Genomic DNA, 23,971 nt, shown 5'->3' on the forward strand with positions numbered 1-23,971 from the left:
CAGGCGGCTGAGGTCCTTTGGCGTTCGGGGAACACTCCTCAGGAACTTCTATGACTCGGTGGTTTCATCAGTCATCTTCTATGGAGTGGTCTCCTGGGCAGGAGGCATCTCGGGCCGAGACAAAAAGAGACTGGACAAACTGGTGAGGAGGGCCAGCTCTGTCCTGGGCTGCTCCCTGGACTCTGTGGACTCAGTGGGGGGCAGAAGGATGACGGCAAAACTGTCATCAATGCTGGACAAACCAGCCCACCCATTCAATGACACTCTGAGAACACTTTACAGCTCCTTCAGTGACAGACTTTTACACCCTCGCTGTACCAAAGAGAGATTTCGCCGCTCCTTCCTGCCAACTGCTGTCAGACTTTTTAACAAGAACATTGGGTCAGGCCTACAAACGGGAGGGCATTAGTGCAATTGTGCAGTCCTAGGATGCAATATTAACTACTACTGTACTTTCAGCCAAGGGTGTACTTAAATATTGACCAATGATGTATTTTGTTTACCATTACAGTATTCTTATTACAATACTTCTATCACTGTAGTATTTCTACCACTGCAGGATGTTCACTATTACAGTACTTTTATCATTGCAGTACTTTTATCATTGCAGTATTTTTCTATCATTGCGGTACTTTTACTATTACAGTACTTTTACCATTGCAGTACTTTTACCATTGCAGTACTTTCATCATTGCAGTATTTTTCTATCGTTGCAGTACTTTTACTATTACAGTACTTTTACCATTGCAGTATTTTCTATCATGCAGTACTTTTCTATCATTTCAGTACTCTTACCATTACAGTACTTTTATCATTGCAATATTTTTATGATTGCAGTATTTTCAATCATTCAGTAGTTTTTATCATTACAGCGTTTCCCCCTCCGTATAATGGACAAACATTAGGAGTGTTTCCTTACACTTAGATACGTTTATACTGTGTATATTTGCATGCTTTTTCTGAATGTCTGCTGCTAATGTTATACATTAACGGCTACATTACGCCGCCGACTCTGTGTGATCTATATCTTTGCTGCTGTAACACCTCAAATTTCCCCATTGTGGGACTAATAAAGGACATCTTATCTTATAAAAGTTTCCATGGGAGCCACAAACTCTTTGGACATCTCTTTGGACAAAATTAAGGTATATTATCTTTTCCTTTTCTCTTTTAATCCTGCAGCAATCAGCCGTTGCGCCGGGTGGCCCTATCGAAGTGATTTGTCAGCGCATTTGCCATGTTGGATGTGGCTCTTGTATTAGCCATAAAATCGGCAAATAATATTCATATAAATTGAGCTAAAATTACATAACGCAATCAAAAGAGGGAAGGTTTAGTATTAATCCAATGAGTTCTGACTTGATACATCTCCAAGAAGCAAGCGAACGAGGATTCTTCATGAATAGCTTCACTTTTCCACATCCAATACGGCTGCGCCGTCAACGTACTCAAGAAGGCACCTTTGTTTAGGTATTGTATATGTCTATTATCATACTTTCTGTTGGCGCCATTCAAAAGTATTGAATGGGCACGGAAATGCAACGCGGATATATGGAGTAAGTATATTTGACTGATTCATTTATAGCAGACAATTTTGTTTTAGGTTAAATTTTTATCTGACATGTTTTGGCGAGTCTTTCGCCTTCTTCAGAGTGTCACATGATGGTGTCTTGTGGCCCGTCTTTCTCAGCTGATGTTCCATGAGGGCGTGACTTACCTGTCAAAAAAATGACAGGCAAGTCACGCCCCCGCAGTCCGTTCACTCCTCCAAGATGCTGCTCCAGGTGGTAGAGAGGATGAAGGCTCCCTCGTCCCTGTTCATGGTTTTCGTGCCTCGCTTACGGATCTCAATGGCCTCCCTGATCCAACGCTGGTGTTTGTTCTCTTCGGTGCGGATGACCCTGGCCTTCTCCCAGTCCATGATGTGGTTTGCTCTTTTGCAGTGGTCTGTGGTGGCTGATTTGTAATGTTCCTGTTGTGCTTTTTCTTTTATTGCTCTTGTTTGTCTTGTTGCCTTCTCCTTCTCGCACTCTGTCTTGTGTTTTTTCTTATGTTTAGACTCCTTCCTGTATGTTTTATTGCATGATTTGCATGGAATTTCATAAATGGAGTTGCATTTGTTTTCTGGGTGTATTCTGTCTTTTGGATGTACCAGTATTTGGCGGAGAGTTGTGTGTGGTTTGACCCGTGTGTTGATATTGTATTTTTTCATTGCTCTTTGGATACGTTCCGTAATTCCTCTTACGTACGGCAACAATACCATTCCTCTGCGCTCTTGTTTGTTTGTTTGTTTTTTCTTCCTCACCTGTGTTGTTATTTTTGTTTTTGACCTGACCTGCCCCTTTTTTTATGGCCCACTGTGGATACTGACAACCTTTTATATGTTTTTCCTCCTGTGTTCTGTCCTCAGGGTCTGTGATTATTGTGGTGCGTTCGTGTAGTGTTCTGACGACTGATAACTTATGAATGGTGGGGTGCTCTGATGTCCAAAGGAGGTATTGGTCGGTGTGAGTGTGGTTTCTGTGTACTTTTATTTTGATGTCTCCGTTATCTGTGTGAAATATATTCAAGTCCAGGAATGCTATGGATTGGTCCGTTTCCTCTTCATGTGTAAATTTGATGCTGCCTGTGGTGTCTGTAGAGTTGAGGTGGTCGGTAAGGTGTTGTGTGTGTCCTATTTAGATTTTTTCCAGAACGTCATCCACTTAGCGTTTCCATAGAGATGGTTTGAATTTGTCCGGTGCTGTTAAAAGTGCCTTTTGTTCTCGGTCCTCCATGAAAAATCCACACAGGATGGCTGAGAGTGGGTCTCCCATGGCGAAGGCTTCTTTCTGCCGGTATATGGTGTTCCTGAATCTGAAGTATGTTGATGTAGCGATGAAATTGAGTAGTTGGGTGATGTCCTTTACTGTTAGATTTGTGCGTTTTTTGAGTGTCTTGTCCGCTTTTAACCTGTCCTGTACTATTTGGATGGTAGCTTGTGTGGGTGTTTTGGTGAACAGTGAAATGACGTTGTGAGAAATGAACATTTCGTCTTTTTGTACTTTTATGTTGGTGAGTTCTGTGGCAAGTTGGTGCAAGTTCTTGCAGTGGTGGTCTTTGAGTCACAGTCGTGCTTTTATTATTTCTGTCAGTGTTTTTGACAAATTGTATGTGACCAATCCTATGCTGTCTACTATGGGACGGAGAGGTGTGCCTGGTTTAAGTATTTTTGGGTGCCGTAGATTCTGGGGATGATATTTGCTGTGGGTACCAAGTGGTTGTATGACTGCCTATCAATTTTATTTTCGTTGAGTAATGGTTTGAGTAGTGCTTTGAGTTTATTTTTCTTGTCTTCTGTTGGGTCTTTCTTTAATTCTTTGTAGGCATCGTCATGCAGTAGCTGATGCATCTGTTGTTCGTATTTGTCCGTGTCCATGATTACTGTAGTTTTGCCTTTATCTGCTGGGAGGATTGAGATGTCTTCATATTTTTGATAGTGTTTTCATGGCTATTGCTTCCTGTTTGCTAATATTGCTGGGTGGTGGTTTGGCCGTTTTTAATATACTTGCGACTTCATTGTGCTGCTTTTTGCTCTGGGCTTTGTATTTTTTCACATGCTAATTCCACTGCTAAAATGAAATCCTCGTGTGGTATTATTTGGGGTGTGATCGCGTAGTTTAGTCCTTTTGACAGTATGCTGCGTTCTGCTTGCGTAAGGTTGTGGCGTGACATGTTGTGCACCCATTTTTCATACACGTGTACGTGGTTCGATTCCGTCCTTTTTTTCCTGCGAGATGAGTCGGTCTAGCTTTTGGATGTGTTGGCTTTTGGTAGCGGTGAATTCCTGTTCGTGTATGTTGTCTAAGTGAAACGTAGTTACTGTGTCCTTGTCCAGGGGAAACCGTAGTTTGAACTGCTCCGTTTCCCGCTGTAGATCGCTGCTGATGTTGTTGTTGTTGTTGTTGTTGTTGGGCTGGCGCCTGGGCGGAACCTCCCAAGGTTCGCCCAGCTAGTGCAATCACCTTCTGCGGCTCGGTGGAGAGGCCATTGTGAGGGGGAGGTGCGTCGCCGAAAATCCTCTGCCGGAGGGGAATGAGTCGGGGGCACCGCAGGAGCCATAGCCAAAAGGTGGCAGGAGATAGTGGCGGCGCCCTCTCCCTGACCGGTCCTTCGGACTGAGTCGTGGGGTAATATGGGTGCCGGCAGGATACATTCGTCCGGGAGACCACGTAGAGGTTGTATCCTTCCTCCCGGCTGATGTTGTTGAGTTTGTTTGCTGTGCACCGAATCAGTTCTTTCACCAGGGTCATCCGCACCTTTCTGATGATCTGTTCCGCGTTCCTGATTGGGATCGGGTTCTAGATCTTCAGATTGGCCGGGATAACTTCTTCATCCCGGCAGCGCAGATTGAACCTCGGGTGGTTTCGATAGCAAGCCCATTTCTTTGACAGCTTTTCCATTAGGCGAAACTCTTTGACGCATGTTTCTCCATAACTTTCACGTAGTATTTGTATTAAGTTCATTTTGTCTTCTTATTATTTATAACGGACGAGGGAGCCTTAATCCTCTCTACCACCTGGAGCAGCATCTTGGAGGAGTGAACGGACAGCAGGGGGCGTGACTTGCCTGTCATTTTTTTGACAGTTAAGTCACGCCCTCACGGAACATCAGCTGATAAAGACAGGTCACAAGACACCATCATGTGACACTCTGAAGAACGCGAAAGACTCGCCGAAACATGTCAGGTAAAAATTTAACCTAAAACGAAATTGTCTGCTATAAATGAATCAGTCAAATATAAATCATAAGAAGAAGACAAAATGAACTTAATACAAATATGGAGTAAGTGCTGTCCGTAGGTAAATAATAATAATTATCCCACCATGCATTTCATATGCCCCCTTAAGGCTGGGCCCTGATGATGGATTTGTAAATACTCCTGTCGGGAAAATTCAACTCACACACTACTATATATTTTTGTTGCACACCACACAGAGAACTACATCACACACATGCAGGTATACAAGCCAAAAGGTGATGAGTAAAAAGTGCTGCACGTCTAGAGCTGGACCAATGACGTGCCACACTCACAGCAACTCAACAAGGAAGCAGACAGCAGAGCATGGAACCATGAGCCTCCAATTCCAAAGCCCAAGTTGATACTGATTATTTACTTACTTGCATTACTGACCCCTTGTGATTATGAGATCTATTCTGTAATAATGCTAATAAATGCAAGCTAAACCCAATATGTTTAGAGTTATATTGTTCTTGCAATATACAAGTTCCCAAGTTAACGTTACACTCAGGAAACAAACAAAAGAATTTAACAAAGATGCCTTTACTCACCCCATTTAAACAGCATTGTTGTCAAAAAAAGAGTCTTTAGATTCAAATACAGTTTTCCAAACTCCATTTTATATGATGTTATACGGGCATTAAACAAAACTGTGATATGGTAAAACTGCCACTAAATGGAAAGACTCCTTGTTACTGTCAGCATGTGTGAATAGGAAGGCTAAGTACACACTGCTTTTCTCTAGCTGCCAATTAGCACAGCCAAGGTCTTAAGATCCAGTCCCACATACTCTGGAGTGTAATTAGACATGACAGGCTAATGCGAAAACATGAGCTGGTTAAACCGTTCACACCAATGCTCATTCTTTGTATCGTGTAGTTCAGTCTACTCTGTGCTTCTTGTGACATTCTGTAAGCATTTGCATGTTATTTCCAATCACTCCAGAAACACAACTCGAGAGACACTAACACACACGCTCTCTCTCTCCCCCCCCCCCCCCTCTCTCTCTCTCTATATATATATATATATATATATATATATATATATGATGTGATATGATCGCAAATCGGCGCCGAACAGCTGCTCAAGGATCAGGACAAATAGATCAGTCATTTTCAGAAATTTTATAGATCACAGTGTGACCAAAACACACGCACGCACACACCCCCACACACACACACACACACATACACATCGAAGGACGAAAGAATACACAGAATTCTGTTTGGCATTGATGAGTAGTAGAGAGACATTAAAGTTTATATTGGACATGCTTTTTTATCATGCAGCCGTCACGGGGAAGGGCCTCTTCCTCTATATTTCTGGGCGGTTTCGCTCGAGACCTTTGTCGTGGCTCATCAGGGTCAGGTTCAGAGACCTCTGTATTGCGAGTCACAAAATTTGAGTCTGTTAAATGTTGTTTTTGTCATGTTATTTTCACCCCCTGTGTTTTTTAGCTGGAAGGGAAGAACATTAAGTTGTTGGGGATGTGTAAAGGAGCAATCAGTTTTGGAGATTTTGCTTAAGAAGATTTCATATTAACATGTACTCAATGAAATTAAGAGGGGATACATGTTGACAAATATCATAAAAGACAAGATTCAAATAGAATTCTTGCAGAAACCTTAGCGATTCTGAACATGCCAAATTGAATTGGATTTAATCATGCTTATTTATATTCTCAAGATTCTGGAAGAAGGATCGGAGTGGCGATCTTGATATCCAGAGTCATAAATTATGAACATGTATCAGAACATAGAGATGAAGAAGGTAGATTTGTTATCAACACTGGTAAAATAGTCTCTTTAATGTTTATGTGCCTACTGGAAGTGACTGGACCTTTTATAAATATTTAATTGAACTAAATATAACAACTATTAAATGAACGTTGATTTGCGGGGGCGACTTCAACATTACATTATATCGAAACGTTGATTAAGCAAACAAGAAATCTGATGCATGTACTATTACAAAAATGAAAATTGTGCACGTATGGAGAGAACTGAACCCGAATAATAAAGACCATACACACTCTTCTAACATCTACTTTCGGATTGACTATTTTTTTTCTTGTTTAAAAGGGATCTAAATTAATCGGTGAACTGCGAAATAGGCCCATCTACGTTATCAGATCCTGGTCACTTTTACAAGTCAGTACACCTTAGCAATAAGGTTTGGTCTACATTATGGAGGTTAAATGCAAATGTTCTAAGCAACACAATTAGCAACAGACTGAAAAATGAAATTAAAAATTATCTGGAATTTAATGATAATAATGACGTGACACCACCAATACACTGAGATGCGTTGAAAGCTGTGATCAGGTGTAGGATCATAGCTATTTCCTCCTATAAGAAGAAACTGATACAGGAAACCATAAAATCCTTAGAGGGAAAATTGTAAAAACTCCAGATAAAACATTCAGTGAGAGGAAAGTAGTATGAAATTCAGATGAAAATAATGAATTTGAAAATGAAACTAGATTACTTGAACACACAATTCAAAAGAAACTTCTTTTCACATTACAATATTACAAAGCGGGAGGGGTGAAGTCACTGATGGTGTAGTGGTGCATACGCCTGATTTCTATGCGGGGAGCGTGGGTTCGGTCCTACTCAGTGAAAATGTCGATATCTACCCTGCGACTGGCTGTCGACCTGTTTGGGGTGTAGTGCGCCTTTTACCCTTAATCAGCTGGGATAGGCTCCAGCACCCTCCTGCGACCCTGTGCAGGATAAGCGGTGTGGATAATGACAAGACAAAGCAGGAGGAAACTCACTGGAATTTTTCTCATATAAGATGAGAAAGCAACAAGCAATGAGAACTATACATAAAGTAAGGAACCTGTGGATAAAGAAATAGAAACCGGTCTGGAGAAAGTCTAACAATGTTTTTCCAACTACTAAACAACTATAAAATCAAAATCAAATTGGCAGCGATGCTCAGATTATTGTTTTCCTGTCCCAGTTACATCTATCAAAGGTTACAGACGATCAAAACAAAATACTGTGGTCCAGAATAACAAAGACAGAAATGCCGTCAGCGATCGGGAAGTTGAAGTGGGGTAAATCTCCATGATCTGATGGGTTTAACACAGAGTGTTACGAAACAATGTAAGCCCAACTGAATCCAACACTTCATTTAATTAGGTCTTGTCATCATGGAGGGATGCAATAATTTTATTTATTCCCAACTAGGGTAAGGACCGATTGGAGGGTAGGAGTTACCGCCCGATTAAGCTTCTGAATATTGATTACAAACAGTTTACTTCCATAATGTCAAAAAGGATAGAAATCATATTACTGGTGCTACAACCTTAACAACAAATAGTGCCGGGGCACGGCAACACTGGACTTGATGCACATGGACCAGACAGGTTGTAAGGCTCAGACAAACTCAAGATAACAAAAAAACACTACACATAATGAGTCAAGTTACCGGACAAAAACTGGACACCTTAATTTTATGTTCCAATGCAGAAAAGGCATTTGACTCAGTGAGGTATTGTTTTATATAAGGTACTTGCAAAATGTGGCTTCTGCAAAAGTTTGATAGACGTTTACTCTGCTCTGTAGGAATCTCCTTCTAACAGATTAACAGGGACTTGACCCGTCCTTTTAACCTAGAGAAGGAAACAAGACAGGAATGCAGTGCCTCACCGCTCCTTTTTGCATTGTTTACAGAACCCATGAGCCAACGGATCAGGTAGTGGCAGGATATAAAAGGGGTGACAATGGCATCAGGAGTGCAAAAATTGTCCATATTCAGTGAATGACCTATTGCTGAGTATAACCCATTCAACAAAGACTAACGAAACTAATGGACATTTTGAATGAATATGACACACTGACAAGATACAAAATTAATATTCGCATGACTCCGGTGCTTACGTTTAACGATGATCCACCACCTAAAATTAACTTTAACCTTGAAATTCTTTTAAACCTTAAAATTGCAACGTCAGCTGAGAAGGAGGATCAGAGAGGGGAAAAAGGCCTACAGGATGCAGATGGAGGAACAACTGCAGAAGAACAATGCCAGGGATGTCTGGAGGGGCCTGTAGACCATCTCAGGCCACGGACAACCAGGTAAGACCCAGAAGGCCGGGGGCCTTCAGTAGGCAAATGAGTTGAACCTATTTTTCAATAGGTTTGATCAAATGCCGGCCCCGCTTAGTCTCCCCTGCTGCAGCCCCACCAACCCCTCCTGCCACTGCGAACGAGACCCTCTCTCCCCCTCTCTCTACTCTCTTCTCTCCCCTCTCTTCTCTCCCCTCTCTCTCCCCACAGGCTCCAGTTCCCAGCCACATCAGACAACCACCACTTCCTCCTGCTCAGCCTTGTTCCTCACAACATCTCAGGTGTAGAACCAGCTGAGGCAGATGAAGGCTAGGAAGGCAGAAGGTCCAGATGGGATTAGCTCCCAGCTCCTCAAATCCTGCGCAGACCAGCTGGGTGGAATCGTCCAGCACATGTTCAACCTGAGCCTGAAGCTGGGCAGAGTCCCCCAGCTGTGGAAAACATCCTGCCTGGTTCCGGTTCCAAAGACCCCCCCATCCGAAGGAGCTCAACAACTTCAGACCAGTGGCGCTGACGTCTCATCTGATGAAGACCCTGGAGAACTTATTGTTGTATTGCACTGGAGAGGGGAGCTCTCTAATCTCGTTGCACACTGTACAATGACAATAAAGGGATTTCTGATCCTGAGAGAATGGTCCTCGTCCATTTGCGCCACCTGGTCAGGTCCTCAATGGACCCACTCCAGTTCGCATACCAGCCTGGCATCAGTGTGGATGATGCCATCATCTACCTGCTCCACACTTCACTCTCCCACCTGGAGAAGGCGGGGGGGGGCACGGTGAGGATCATGTTCTTTGATTTCTCCAGTGCTTTCAACACCATCCAGCCCCCACCCTATTGGGAGACAAGCTGGAGCAGGCGGGAGTGGCCCACCACCTCATCACATGGATCCACGACTACCTCACAAACCGGCCACATTATGTGAGAACACAGGACTGTGTGTCTGACGTGCTCCTCTGCCGCATGAACTCTTCTGGCTCCCTTCCTAATCACCCTCTAAACCTCGGCCTACAAATACAATTCCTCCACCTGTCACCTGCAGAAGTTCTCTGATGACTCTGCGATTGTTGGCCTCATGACTGACGGAGACAATCGGGAGTACAGAGGGGTTACGCAGGGTTTTGTGGACTGGTGTCAGGAGAACCGCCTCCAAATCAACGCTGGGAAATCCAAAGAGCTGATGGTGGATTTCTGCAAGCGTGGGCACTCTCCACCTGCACCAGTGAATATCCAGGGAACAGACGTTTTGTCTCAATTTACAAGTACCTGGGTGTTCATCTGAACAATAAACTGGACTGGAGCGACAACACAGACACTCTCTATAGGAAGGGTCAGAGCAGACTCTTCCTACTCAGGAGGCTTAGGTCCTTTGGCGTTTGGGGGACACTCCTCAGGAACTTCAATGACTTGGTGGTTTCACCGGTCTTTTTCTATGAAGTGATCTCCTGGGCAGGAGGCATCTCGGGCCGGGACAAAAAGAGACTGGACAAACTAGTGAGGAGGGCCAGCTCTGTCCTGGGCTGCTCCCTGGACTCTGTGGACTCAGTGGGGGGCAAGAGGATGACGGCAAAACTGTCATCAATCCTGGACAACCCAGGCCACCCACTCAATGACACTCTTAGAACAACTCCACAGCTCCTTCAGTGATAGACTGTTACACCCTTGCTGTACGAAAGAGAGATTTCGCCGCTCCTTCCTACTGGCTGCTGTCAGACTTTTTAACAAGAACATTAGGTCAGGCCTACAAACGGGCGGGCATTAGTGCAATTGTGCAGTCCTAGAATGCAATACACACTACTACTGGGCTTTATCCAATGCTGTACTTAAATACTGACCAATGCTGAATTTCATTTACCATTACAGTATTATTACAGTACATTTATCACTGTAGTATTTCTATCATTGCAGTACTTTCACTATTACAGTACTTTTACCATTGCAGTGTATATCATCATTGCAATATATTTTCTCATTCCAGAACTTTTATCATTGCAGTATTTTCTATCATTGCAGTACTTTTACTATTACAGTACTTTTATCATTGCAGTATTTTCTATCATTGCAGTATTTTTCTATCATTTCAGTACACTTACCATTACAGCACTTTTATCGTTGCAGTATTTTTATCATTGCAGTATTTTCAATCATTCAGCATTTTTTTATCATTGCAGCGTTTTTATTAATTTCCCCTCTGTACCATGGACAGGCATTAGGAGTGTTTCCTTACATTTACAATTGTTGTGGGATGTAAGTGTGTATATACTTGGGGATCTGTGTATATACGTTTATACTGTGTATATTTGCATGCTTTTATGAATGTCTGCTGCTAATGTTATACATTAACGGCTACATTACGCCGCCGCCTCTGTGTGATCTATAACTTTCCTGCTGTAACACCTCAGATTTTCCCATTGTGGGACTATTAAAGGACATCTTTATCTTTATTACCTTGGTGTAACATAGCTAAAGACTTGACCGAACGGCTTTATCTTAAGTTTGGTCAGTTTAACTTGAAGTTAGACTTACAGGGGATGGAATGTGTTTCCTTTCTTGAGATCAAACTCACAGGTGTAGTCAATTAGGATGAATGTGCTCCCACATTTTTGCAACCTATTTGAATATCTGGCAGTCAAAATATCACCTGAACAATTTAATGATTGGGACAGATCAATCTCAAGGTATTTATGGCAACGACACAGAGCCAGAATTAAATACAAAACATTGCAATTGATTAAAAAAGGGGTGGAATGGGAGTCCCATGTATGCAGGATTACTATTAAGATGCCCAGTTTTGACCTGTCATGTCATTATCCACACAGCTTATCCTGTACAGGGTCACGGGAGGGTGCTGGAGCCTATCCCAGCTGAATAGAGGCGAAAGGCGCACTACACCCTGAAGTGGTCGCCAGTCCATATCATTGCAGTGTATTTTATCATTGTAGTACTTTCACTATTACAGTACTTTTATCATTGCAGTATTTTCTATCATTGCAGTATTTTTCCATCATTTCTATCATGTATTTTGTTTACCATTCAAGTATTCTTATTACAGTACTTTTATCACTGCAGGATTTCTACCATTGCAGGACGTTCCCTATTACAGTACTTTTATCATTGCAGTATTTTTCTATCGTTGCAGTACTTTTACTATTACAGTACTTTTACCATTGCAGTAATTTTTACCATTACAGTACTTTTAGCATTGCAGTATTTTTTATCATTGCAGTACTTTTCTATCATTTCAGTACTCTTACCATTACAGTCCTTTTATCATTGCAATATTTTTGTCATTGCAGTATTTTCAATCATTCAGTAGTTTTTATAATTACAGCGTTTCCCCCTCTGTATAATGGACAGGCATTAGTAGTGTTTCCTTACACTTATATATGTTTATACTGTGTATATTTGCATGCTTTTTATGAATGTCTGCTGCTAATGTTATACATTAACGGCAACATTACGCCGCCGACTCTGTGTGATCTATATCTTTGCTGCTGTAACACCTCAAATTTCCCCATTGTGGGACTATTAAAGGACATCTTTTTCTTTATCTTTATGTCTCCATATCCAATAGGCCAGTACCTCCAATTTACAAGTTTCAACTATAACTGTAAGTTTCAACAACCCTGTCAAACGCAGTAAGGCAGACATGTCCAAAGTCCGGCCCCCGGGCCAATTGCGGCCCGTGGACAAATTTTTACCGGCCCGCGGCCTCTATCATGAAATCAATAATATGCGGCCCGCCAGCACTGTTGAACACAGTATAAAATACATGTGTACAAAAAGCTATTTTTCATATTTTTCATTTCACCAGAAGATGGCAGTAGCCCTGTGGCCGCACTCTGGCCGCCGTGACCCTTGACCTTTCGTGATCGTTTCAGCCCAGCCCATTTCTAACATGGCGTCTGTAAACAAAAAAAGGAAAGTTGACCGCGAGGGCCGCCGCTTCCAGGACAAGTGGAAATTTGAGTATTTTTTCACTGAAATACGAAACAACTGTGTCTGCCTAATTTGCCAAGAGACTGTGGCTGTTTTCAAGGAATTCAACATCAAGAGGCACTACCAGACAAAACATGCTAGCTACGACAAGCTAACTGGGAACAAACGCGGTGAAAAAGTGAAGCAACTGGAAGCTGTTTTAACGGCACAGCAAAGCTTTTTCACAAGAGTCCGTGAGTCAAATGAAAATGCCACAAAGGCAAGCTACGAAGTGGCAACGCTGATTGCAAAGCACTGCAAACCTTTCACTGAGGGTGAATTTATTAAAGACTGTGTAATGAAAATGGTTGAGAAAATTTGTCCCGCGAAGAAGCAAGAGTTTGCCAATATTTGCCTGGCTCGTAATACTGTGGTACGGAGAATTGAAGACGTTTCATTAGATATTAAGAGACAGTTAGAGGCAAAAGGAACTGAGTTTGATTTTTTCTCGTTAGCGTGCGATGAAAGCACGGATGCGTCCGACACCGCTCAGTTACTGATCTTTTTAAGAGGAGTGGACAATGACATGAACGTGAGTGAAGAGCTTCTGGACCTCCAGAGTCTGAAGGGCCAAACAAGAGGAACGGATTTATTTGTTTCTGTTTGTTCCACCGTAGATGACATGAAACTACAGTGGAATAAAGTCACCGGGATTATTACGGACGGCGCACCTGCCATGGCTGGCGAGCGGAGTGGATTATCAAGCCTTGTCTGTAACAAAGTCAGCGAAGAAGGAGGCAGCGCTATTAAACTCCACTGTCTTATTCATCAAGAAGTTCTCTGTGCCAAATATATGAAATATGATAATGTTATGAAACCGGTGATAAAGACTATTAATTATATTCGCTCCAAAGCGCTGTGCCACCGCCAGTTTCAACAGTTTCTTCTCGACATCCAGGCTGAATACGGAGATGTTTTGTATCACACCGACGTAAGGTGGCTCAGTCGGGGGTCTGCGCTGCAGCGCTTCTTCTCTCTCAGGGAGGAAATTGGACAATTCTTGACTAAAAAGGGACAACCCGTGCCACAATTAAATGATCCTGTTTGGCTGGCTGATTTGGGATTTTTAGTTGACATAACGCGACAACTGAATGCGCTGAACACAAGCCTTCAAGGGCAAAATGCAGTGGTAAGCCAACTGTATTCACACATCAAAGCCTTTCGGACCAAGCTGCTACTTTTCCAAAGACACCTGTCACAGGCGCAGCCCAATACCGCACATTTCCCGTCGCTGCAGGAAATTGTGACCAGTTTCCCACAGATCAATATCAGTGCGCAAATGACAAAGTATGCAGCAGACATCTCATCTCTGGTTGAGGAGTTTCAGCAGCGCTTTCGGGACTTTGCAGCTATTGAAAAGGAGATCACGCTTTTTTCCTCTCCTTTCTCCGTGGACCCTGATGACGCTCCAGACCACCTGCAACTGGAGCTCATTGAGCTGCAGTGTGACGCCGAGCATCGCAGTCGGCACCAACAGCTCCCTCTTGTCAACTTCTACCGCCAGCTGGATGAAGGCAGGTTCCAAGCAATTCGGACATTTGCTAAGAAAATGCTGAGCTTGTTTGGCTCCACATACATGTGCGAGAAGACATTCTCCGTTATGAACATTAACAAGAGCCGCATGAGGACGAGACTGAGTGACTCTCACCTGCGTGACGTCTTGCGCATCAAAACCACTGCTCTTGAGCCAGACATGGACTACATACTGCAGTCAAGATCCCAGTATCACCCTTCACATTAGTGCAGGCAAGACCTTTGTTAAGTCCTCTGAGTTGAATAAATTCTTAAATCTCAGTTAATTATTTTTTTTGTGATGGTCAAAATCACAGTTTGAATATGCAGTGATCATTGTTTTGTTTTCAGCACTTTTCCTACAGTGAGCATATAATAGTGAATAATATGTAATGTTTCACATGAACTTAGATATCCTTTATAGTTTTCTTAATTTTTTGTGGTTTGTGATTTCGGTAAAAACCTAAATGTAAAAAAAAATGTAAAAGTAAAAGTATGCCATTTGTTATTAAAAAAAAATCCCAAAAAGTTAATTTGTATTTAATGTTAATGGTTCAAAGAATGTCAGGCTAAATAGTCGGCCCCCACACATTTTCACCTTACCAAATCTGGCCCTCTTTGCAAAAAGTTTGGACACCCCTGCAGTAAGGTATTGACCTCCTTCACCAGCTGGGAGCAAAAGCCATCTTTTTACAGGAGACTCAGCTTTATAATCTAGACCTCTTAAAACTGAAAAAGGGCTGGGTGGGTTAGGTCTATCGCTCATCTTTCTCAGGAAGGGCTAGCGGAGTGGCCATTCTTTTACACAAATCAGTCCCTTTTAGTCCCAGCGGCAGACACGTTATTGTTATAGGTCATATTCAGAGCTTACAAGTTATACTAGCAAACGTCTATGCACCGAACTGCGACAATGAGGAATTCTTTAGACGTTTCTTCTTACTTCTCCCAGATATGTCTATCTGCCACTTGATATTAGGCGGAGATTTTAATTGCTGGATTGACTCAAACCTGGATCAATCCTCTTACATTGCCCTTCCGATCGGCCAAAACTATTCGTTCCTTCATGCAGGAGTTTGCATTATCAGATGCATGGGATTTCTGCATCATTTGAAAAGAGAATATTCCTTTTTTCGACGGCACATCGCATATTCACTCGCATTAACCTCATCTTGATTGACAAGGTGGTTGGTTGGTGGTTGTTACCATCCCTTTCTCTATGTAGATATGATGCCATTGTTCTCTCTGACCATGCACCACTTTTAATGAATGTAAAGCTGAGCACACTAGTATCTGAACGTCCACAATGGCGACTAAATACTTGTCTTCTTTCAAAAGATAGTTTTGCTGTCTTTGTCTCAAAACAGGTAGATTTCTTTTTGACTACTACCAACACACCAGGTATCTCCGCTTCCCTTCTCTGGGAATCGCTAAAGGCCTTTATCAGATGCAAAATTATTTCTTAACCTCATTATGAGAATAAGCTAAGGAATGAAAAGTTATGTAGTTTAAGGCAACACATTTCACAACTTTATATGATTTATGCAATCTCTTCTTTGCCAAATTTATACAAAGAGCATCTATTACTACAATCTGAATTCAATGTACTTATGACTCACCGCACTACGGAGATGATGCTACAGTCTAGGGAAGTTTTTTTAATGTAGTGATAAGGCCAGCAAGCTACTGGCACACCAAATTCGTCAGTTATCTGCTTCGCGACAAATTCCCCATGTTGAAATAGATAATGAGGTAACAACAGATCCATCTCAGATTATTCGTGCCTTTGAGAAACTTTATAGATCTTTGTAATCATCTGAATTTACGCCAACTGATGCAGACTTTGATCATTCTTTTTTGCTAATCTAGATGTACCTACTGTTGATCAGGAAAATGCAGTTCGCCTGGGAAATCCTATCACATTATTGGAGCTTAACTCAGCCGTGCAGTCTCTTCAGGGAGGAAAGTGCCCTGGCCCTGACGGGTACCCTTTGGAGTTTTACAGAAAATTCTGGGATAAACTTGCACTGTTGTTTCTAGATTTGTACAATGAGGCTTTTGCTGTCTGAACTTTGCCCCAGACTCTTAATCAGGCCACTATCTCTCTTCTCTTGAAAAAGGGTAAAGACCCTCCCTCTTGTACGTCTTATTGAAATAGAAATAGAAATAGAAATCCCTTTATTGTCATTGTACTCAAGTGTGCAACGAGATTAGAGGGCTCTTTTAAACCTTAAAATTGCAACGTCAGCTGAGAAGGAGGATCAGAGAGGGGAAAAAGGCCTACAGGATGCAGATGGAGGAACAACTGCAGAAGAACAATGCCAGGGATGTCTGGAGGGGCCTGTAGACCATCTCAGGCCACGGACAACCAGGTAAGACCCAGAAGGCCGGGGGCCTTCAGTAGGCAAATGAGTTGAACCTATTTTTCAATAGGTTTGATCAAATGCCGGCCCCGCTTAGTCTCCCCTGCTGCAGCCCCACCAACCCCTCCTGCCACTGCGAACGAGACCCTCTCTCCCCCTCTCTCTACTCTCTTCTCTCCCCTCTCTTCTCTCCCCTCTCTCTCCCCACAGGCTCCAGTTCCCAGCCACATCAGACAACCACCACTTCCTCCTGCTCAGCCTTGTTCCTCACAACATCTCAGGTGTAGAACCAGCTGAGGCAGATGAAGGCTAGGAAGGCAGAAGGTCCAGATGGGATTAGCTCCCAGCTCCTCAAATCCTGCGCAGACCAGCTGGGTGGAATCGTCCAGCACATGTTCAACCTGAGCCTGAAGCTGGGCAGAGTCCCCCAGCTGTGGAAAACATCCTGCCTGGTTCCGGTTCCAAAGACCCCCCCATCCGAAGGAGCTCAACAACTTCAGACCAGTGGCGCTGACGTCTCATCTGATGAAGACCCTGGAGAACTTATTGTTGTATTGCACTGGAGAGGGGAGCTCTCTAATCTCGTTGCACACTGTACAATGACAATAAAGGGATTTCTGATCCTGAGAGAATGGTCCTCGTCCATTTGCGCCACCTGGTCAGGTCCTCAATGGACCCACTCCAGTTCGCATACCAGCCTGGCATCAGTGTGGATGATGCCATCATCTACCTGCTCCACACTTCACTCTCCCACCTGGAGAAGGCGGGGGGGGGCACGGTGAGGATCATGTTCTTTGATTTCTCCAGTGCTTTCAACACCATCCAGCCCCCACCCTATTGGGAGACAAGCTGGAGCAGGCGGGAGTGGCCCACCACCTCATCACATGGATCCACGACTACCTCACAAACCGGCCACATTATGTGAGAACACAGGACTGTGTGTCTGACGTGCTCCTCTGCCGCATGAACTCTTCTGGCTCCCTTCCTAATCACCCTCTAAACCTCGGCCTACAAATACAATTCCTCCACCTGTCACCTGCAGAAGTTCTCTGATGACTCTGCGATTGTTGGCCTCATGACTGACGGAGACAATCGGGAGTACAGAGGGGTTACGCAGGGTTTTGTGGACTGGTGTCAGGAGAACCGCCTCCAAATCAACGCTGGGAAATCCAAAGAGCTGATGGTGGATTTCTGCAAGCGTGGGCACTCTCCACCTGCACCAGTGAATATCCAGGGAACAGACGTTTTGTCTCAATTTACAAGTACCTGGGTGTTCATCTGAACAATAAACTGGACTGGAGCGACAACACAGACACTCTCTATAGGAAGGGTCAGAGCAGACTCTTCCTACTCAGGAGGCTTAGGTCCTTTGGCGTTTGGGGGACACTCCTCAGGAACTTCAATGACTTGGTGGTTTCACCGGTCTTTTTCTATGAAGTGATCTCCTGGGCAGGAGGCATCTCGGGCCGGGACAAAAAGAGACTGGACAAACTAGTGAGGAGGGCCAGCTCTGTCCTGGGCTGCTCCCTGGACTCTGTGGACTCAGTGGGGGGCAAGAGGATGACGGCAAAACTGTCATCAATCCTGGACAACCCAGGCCACCCACTCAATGACACTCTTAGAACAACTCCACAGCTCCTTCAGTGATAGACTGTTACACCCTTGCTGTACGAAAGAGAGATTTCGCCGCTCCTTCCTACTGGCTGCTGTCAGACTTTTTAACAAGAACATTAGGTCAGGCCTACAAACGGGCGGGCATTAGTGCAATTGTGCAGTCCTAGAATGCAATACACACTACTACTGGGCTTTATCCAATGCTGTACTTAAATACTGACCAATGCTGAATTTCATTTACCATTACAGTATTATTACAGTACATTTATCACTGTAGTATTTCTATCATTGCAGTACTTTCACTATTACAGTACTTTTACCATTGCAGTGTATATCATCATTGCAATATATTTTCTCATTCCAGAACTTTTATCATTGCAGTATTTTCTATCATTGCAGTACTTTTACTATTACAGTACTTTTATCATTGCAGTATTTTCTATCATTGCAGTATTTTTCTATCATTTCAGTACACTTACCATTACAGCACTTTTATCGTTGCAGTATTTTTATCATTGCAGTATTTTCAATCATTCAGCATTTTTTTATCATTGCAGCGTTTTTATTAATTTCCCCTCTGTACCATGGACAGGCATTAGGAGTGTTTCCTTACATTTACAATTGTTGTGGGATGTAAGTGTGTATATACTTGGGGATCTGTGTATATACGTTTATACTGTGTATATTTGCATGCTTTTATGAATGTCTGCTGCTAATGTTATACATTAACGGCTACATTACGCCGCCGCCTCTGTGTGATCTATAACTTTCCTGCTGTAACACCTCAGATTTTCCCATTGTGGGACTATTAAAGGACATCTTTATCTTTATTACCTTGGTGTAACATAGCTAAAGACTTGACCGAACGGCTTTATCTTAAGTTTGGTCAGTTTAACTTGAAGTTAGACTTACAGGGGATGGAATGTGTTTCCTTTCTTGAGATCAAACTCACAGGTGTAGTCAATTAGGATGAATGTGCTCCCACATTTTTGCAACCTATTTGAATATCTGGCAGTCAAAATATCACCTGAACAATTTAATGATTGGGACAGATCAATCTCAAGGTATTTATGGCAACGACACAGAGCCAGAATTAAATACAAAACATTGCAATTGATTAAAAAAGGGGTGGAATGGGAGTCCCATGTATGCAGGATTACTATTAAGATGCCCAGTTTTGACCTGTCATGTCATTATCCACACAGCTTATCCTGTACAGGGTCACGGGAGGGTGCTGGAGCCTATCCCAGCTGAATAGAGGCGAAAGGCGCACTACACCCTGAAGTGGTCGCCAGTCCATATCATTGCAGTGTATTTTATCATTGTAGTACTTTCACTATTACAGTACTTTTATCATTGCAGTATTTTCTATCATTGCAGTATTTTTCCATCATTTCTATCATGTATTTTGTTTACCATTCAAGTATTCTTATTACAGTACTTTTATCACTGCAGGATTTCTACCATTGCAGGACGTTCCCTATTACAGTACTTTTATCATTGCAGTATTTTTCTATCGTTGCAGTACTTTTACTATTACAGTACTTTTACCATTGCAGTAATTTTTACCATTACAGTACTTTTAGCATTGCAGTATTTTTTATCATTGCAGTACTTTTCTATCATTTCAGTACTCTTACCATTACAGTCCTTTTATCATTGCAATATTTTTGTCATTGCAGTATTTTCAATCATTCAGTAGTTTTTATAATTACAGCGTTTCCCCCTCTGTATAATGGACAGGCATTAGTAGTGTTTCCTTACACTTATATATGTTTATACTGTGTATATTTGCATGCTTTTTATGAATGTCTGCTGCTAATGTTATACATTAACGGCAACATTACGCCGCCGACTCTGTGTGATCTATATCTTTGCTGCTGTAACACCTCAAATTTCCCCATTGTGGGACTATTAAAGGACATCCTTTTCTTTATCTTTATGTCTCCATATCCAATAGGCCAGTACCTCCAATTTACAAGTTTCAACTATAACTGTAAGTTTCAACAACCCTGTCAAACGCAGTAAGGCAGACATGTCCAAAGTCCGGCCCCCGGGCCAATTGCGGCCCGTGGACAAATTTTTACCGGCCCGCGGCCTCTATCATGAAATCAATAATATGCGGCCCGCCAGCACTGTTGAACACAGTATAAAATACATGTGTACAAAAAGCTATTTTTCATATTTTTCATTTCACCAGAAGATGGCAGTAGCCCTGTGGCCGCACTCTGGCCGCCGTGACCCTTGACCTTTCGTGATCGTTTCAGCCCAGCCCATTTCTAACATGGCGTCTGTAAACAAAAAAAGGAAAGTTGACCGCGAGGGCCGCCGCTTCCAGGACAAGTGGAAATTTGAGTATTTTTTCACTGAAATACGAAACAACTGTGTCTGCCTAATTTGCCAAGAGACTGTGGCTGTTTTCAAGGAATTCAACATCAAGAGGCACTACCAGACAAAACATGCTAGCTACGACAAGCTAACTGGGAACAAACGCGGTGAAAAAGTGAAGCAACTGGAAGCTGTTTTAACGGCACAGCAAAGCTTTTTCACAAGAGTCCGTGAGTCAAATGAAAATGCCACAAAGGCAAGCTACGAAGTGGCAACGCTGATTGCAAAGCACTGCAAACCTTTCACTGAGGGTGAATTTATTAAAGACTGTGTAATGAAAATGGTTGAGAAAATTTGTCCCGCGAAGAAGCAAGAGTTTGCCAATATTTGCCTGGCTCGTAATACTGTGGTACGGAGAATTGAAGACGTTTCATTAGATATTAAGAGACAGTTAGAGGCAAAAGGAACTGAGTTTGATTTTTTCTCGTTAGCGTGCGATGAAAGCACGGATGCGTCCGACACCGCTCAGTTACTGATCTTTTTAAGAGGAGTGGACAATGACATGAACGTGAGTGAAGAGCTTCTGGACCTCCAGAGTCTGAAGGGCCAAACAAGAGGAACGGATTTATTTGTTTCTGTTTGTTCCACCGTAGATGACATGAAACTACAGTGGAATAAAGTCACCGGGATTATTACGGACGGCGCACCTGCCATGGCTGGCGAGCGGAGTGGATTATCAAGCCTTGTCTGTAACAAAGTCAGCGAAGAAGGAGGCAGCGCTATTAAACTCCACTGTCTTATTCATCAAGAAGTTCTCTGTGCCAAATATATGAAATATGATAATGTTATGAAACCGGTGATAAAGACTATTAATTATATTCGCTCCAAAGCGCTGTGCCACCGCCAGTTTCAACAGTTTCTTCTCGACATCCAGGCTGAATACGGAGATGTTTTGTATCACACCGACGTAAGGTGGCTCAGTCGGGGGTCTGCGCTGCAGCGCTTCTTCTCTCTCAGGGAGGAAATTGGACAATTCTTGACTAAAAAGGGACAACCCGTGCCACAATTAAATGATCCTGTTTGGCTGGCTGATTTGGGATTTTTAGTTGACATAACGCGACAACTGAATGCGCTGAACACAAGCCTTCAAGGGCAAAATGCAGTGGTAAGCCAACTGTATTCACACATCAAAGCCTTTCGGACCAAGCTGCTACTTTTCCAAAGACACCTGTCACAGGCGCAGCCCAATACCGCACATTTCCCGTCGCTGCAGGAAATTGTGACCAGTTTCCCACAGATCAATATCAGTGCGCAAATGACAAAGTATGCAGCAGACATCTCATCTCTGGTTGAGGAGTTTCAGCAGCGCTTTCGGGACTTTGCAGCTATTGAAAAGGAGATCACGCTTTTTTCCTCTCCTTTCTCCGTGGACCCTGATGACGCTCCAGACCACCTGCAACTGGAGCTCATTGAGCTGCAGTGTGACGCCGAGCATCGCAGTCGGCACCAACAGCTCCCTCTTGTCAACTTCTACCGCCAGCTGGATGAAGGCAGGTTCCAAGCAATTCGGACATTTGCTAAGAAAATGCTGAGCTTGTTTGGCTCCACATACATGTGCGAGAAGACATTCTCCGTTATGAACATTAACAAGAGCCGCATGAGGACGAGACTGAGTGACTCTCACCTGCGTGACGTCTTGCGCATCAAAACCACTGCTCTTGAGCCAGACATGGACTACATACTGCAGTCAAGATCCCAGTATCACCCTTCACATTAGTGCAGGCAAGACCTTTGTTAAGTCCTCTGAGTTGAATAAATTCTTAAATCTCAGTTAATTATTTTTTTTGTGATGGTCAAAATCACAGTTTGAATATGCAGTGATCATTGTTTTGTTTTCAGCACTTTTCCTACAGTGAGCATATAATAGTGAATAATATGTAATGTTTCACATGAACTTAGATATCCTTTATAGTTTTCTTAATTTTTTGTGGTTTGTGATTTCGGTAAAAACCTAAATGTAAAAAAAAATGTAAAAGTAAAAGTATGCCATTTGTTATTAAAAAAAAATCCCAAAAAGTTAATTTGTATTTAATGTTAATGGTTCAAAGAATGTCAGGCTAAATAGTCGGCCCCCACACATTTTCACCTTACCAAATCTGGCCCTCTTTGCAAAAAGTTTGGACACCCCTGCAGTAAGGTATTGACCTCCTTCACCAGCTGGGAGCAAAAGCCATCTTTTTACAGGAGACTCAGCTTTATAATCTAGACCTCTTAAAACTGAAAAAGGGCTGGGTGGGTTAGGTCTATCGCTCATCTTTCTCAGGAAGGGCTAGCGGAGTGGCCATTCTTTTACACAAATCAGTCCCTTTTAGTCCCAGCGGCAGACACGTTATTGTTATAGGTCATATTCAGAGCTTACAAGTTATACTAGCAAACGTCTATGCACCGAACTGCGACAATGAGGAATTCTTTAGACGTTTCTTCTTACTTCTCCCAGATATGTCTATCTGCCACTTGATATTAGGCGGAGATTTTAATTGCTGGATTGACTCAAACCTGGATCAATCCTCTTACATTGCCCTTCCGATCGGCCAAAACTATTCGTTCCTTCATGCAGGAGTTTGCATTATCAGATGCATGGGATTTCTGCATCATTTGAAAAGAGAATATTCCTTTTTTCGACGGCACATCGCATATTCACTCGCATTAACCTCATCTTGATTGACAAGGTGGTTGGTTGGTGGTTGTTACCATCCCTTTCTCTATGTAGATATGATGCCATTGTTCTCTCTGACCATGCACCACTTTTAATGAATGTAAAGCTGAGCACACTAGTATCTGAACGTCCACAATGGCGACTAAATACTTGTCTTCTTTCAAAAGATAGTTTTGCTGTCTTTGTCTCAAAACAGGTAGATTTCTTTTTGACTACTACCAACACACCAGGTATCTCCGCTTCCCTTCTCTGGGAATCGCTAAAGGCCTTTATCAGATGCAAAATTATTTCTTAACCTCATTATGAGAATAAGCTAAGGAATGAAAAGTTATGTAGTTTAAGGCAACACATTTCACAACTTTATATGATTTATGCAATCTCTTCTTTGCCAAATTTATACAAAGAGCATCTATTACTACAATCTGAATTCAATGTACTTATGACTCACCGCACTACGGAGATGATGCTACAGTCTAGGGAAGTTTTTTTAATGTAGTGATAAGGCCAGCAAGCTACTGGCACACCAAATTCGTCAGTTATCTGCTTCGCGACAAATTCCCCATGTTGAAATAGATAATGAGGTAACAACAGATCCATCTCAGAT

General features: G+C 42.7%; 1 protein-coding gene across 1 annotated transcript in view; it reads right to left on the minus strand.

Annotated features, from left to right (window-relative positions):
* LOC148319656 (protein crumbs homolog 1-like) overlaps positions 1-5,520 on the minus strand; it is a 111,223-nt gene extending 105,703 nt beyond the window's left edge. The window contains exon 1 of the mRNA XM_088280825.1: positions 5,332-5,520. Coding sequence (XP_088136951.1) covers positions 5,332-5,398 — 67 coding nt within the window. The 5' untranslated portion in view covers positions 5,399-5,520. The remainder of the gene's footprint in view (positions 1-5,331) is intronic.
* Between the last annotated feature and the right edge of the window lie 18,451 nt (positions 5,521-23,971).

This window comes from Idiotropiscis lumnitzeri, chromosome 18 (assembly GCF_059441095.1).
Source record: "Idiotropiscis lumnitzeri isolate Australia: NSW breed Sydney's pygmy pipehorse chromosome 18, RoL_Ilum_1.0, whole genome shotgun sequence".
Classification (NCBI taxonomy): Eukaryota; Metazoa; Chordata; class Actinopteri; order Syngnathiformes; family Syngnathidae; genus Idiotropiscis; species Idiotropiscis lumnitzeri.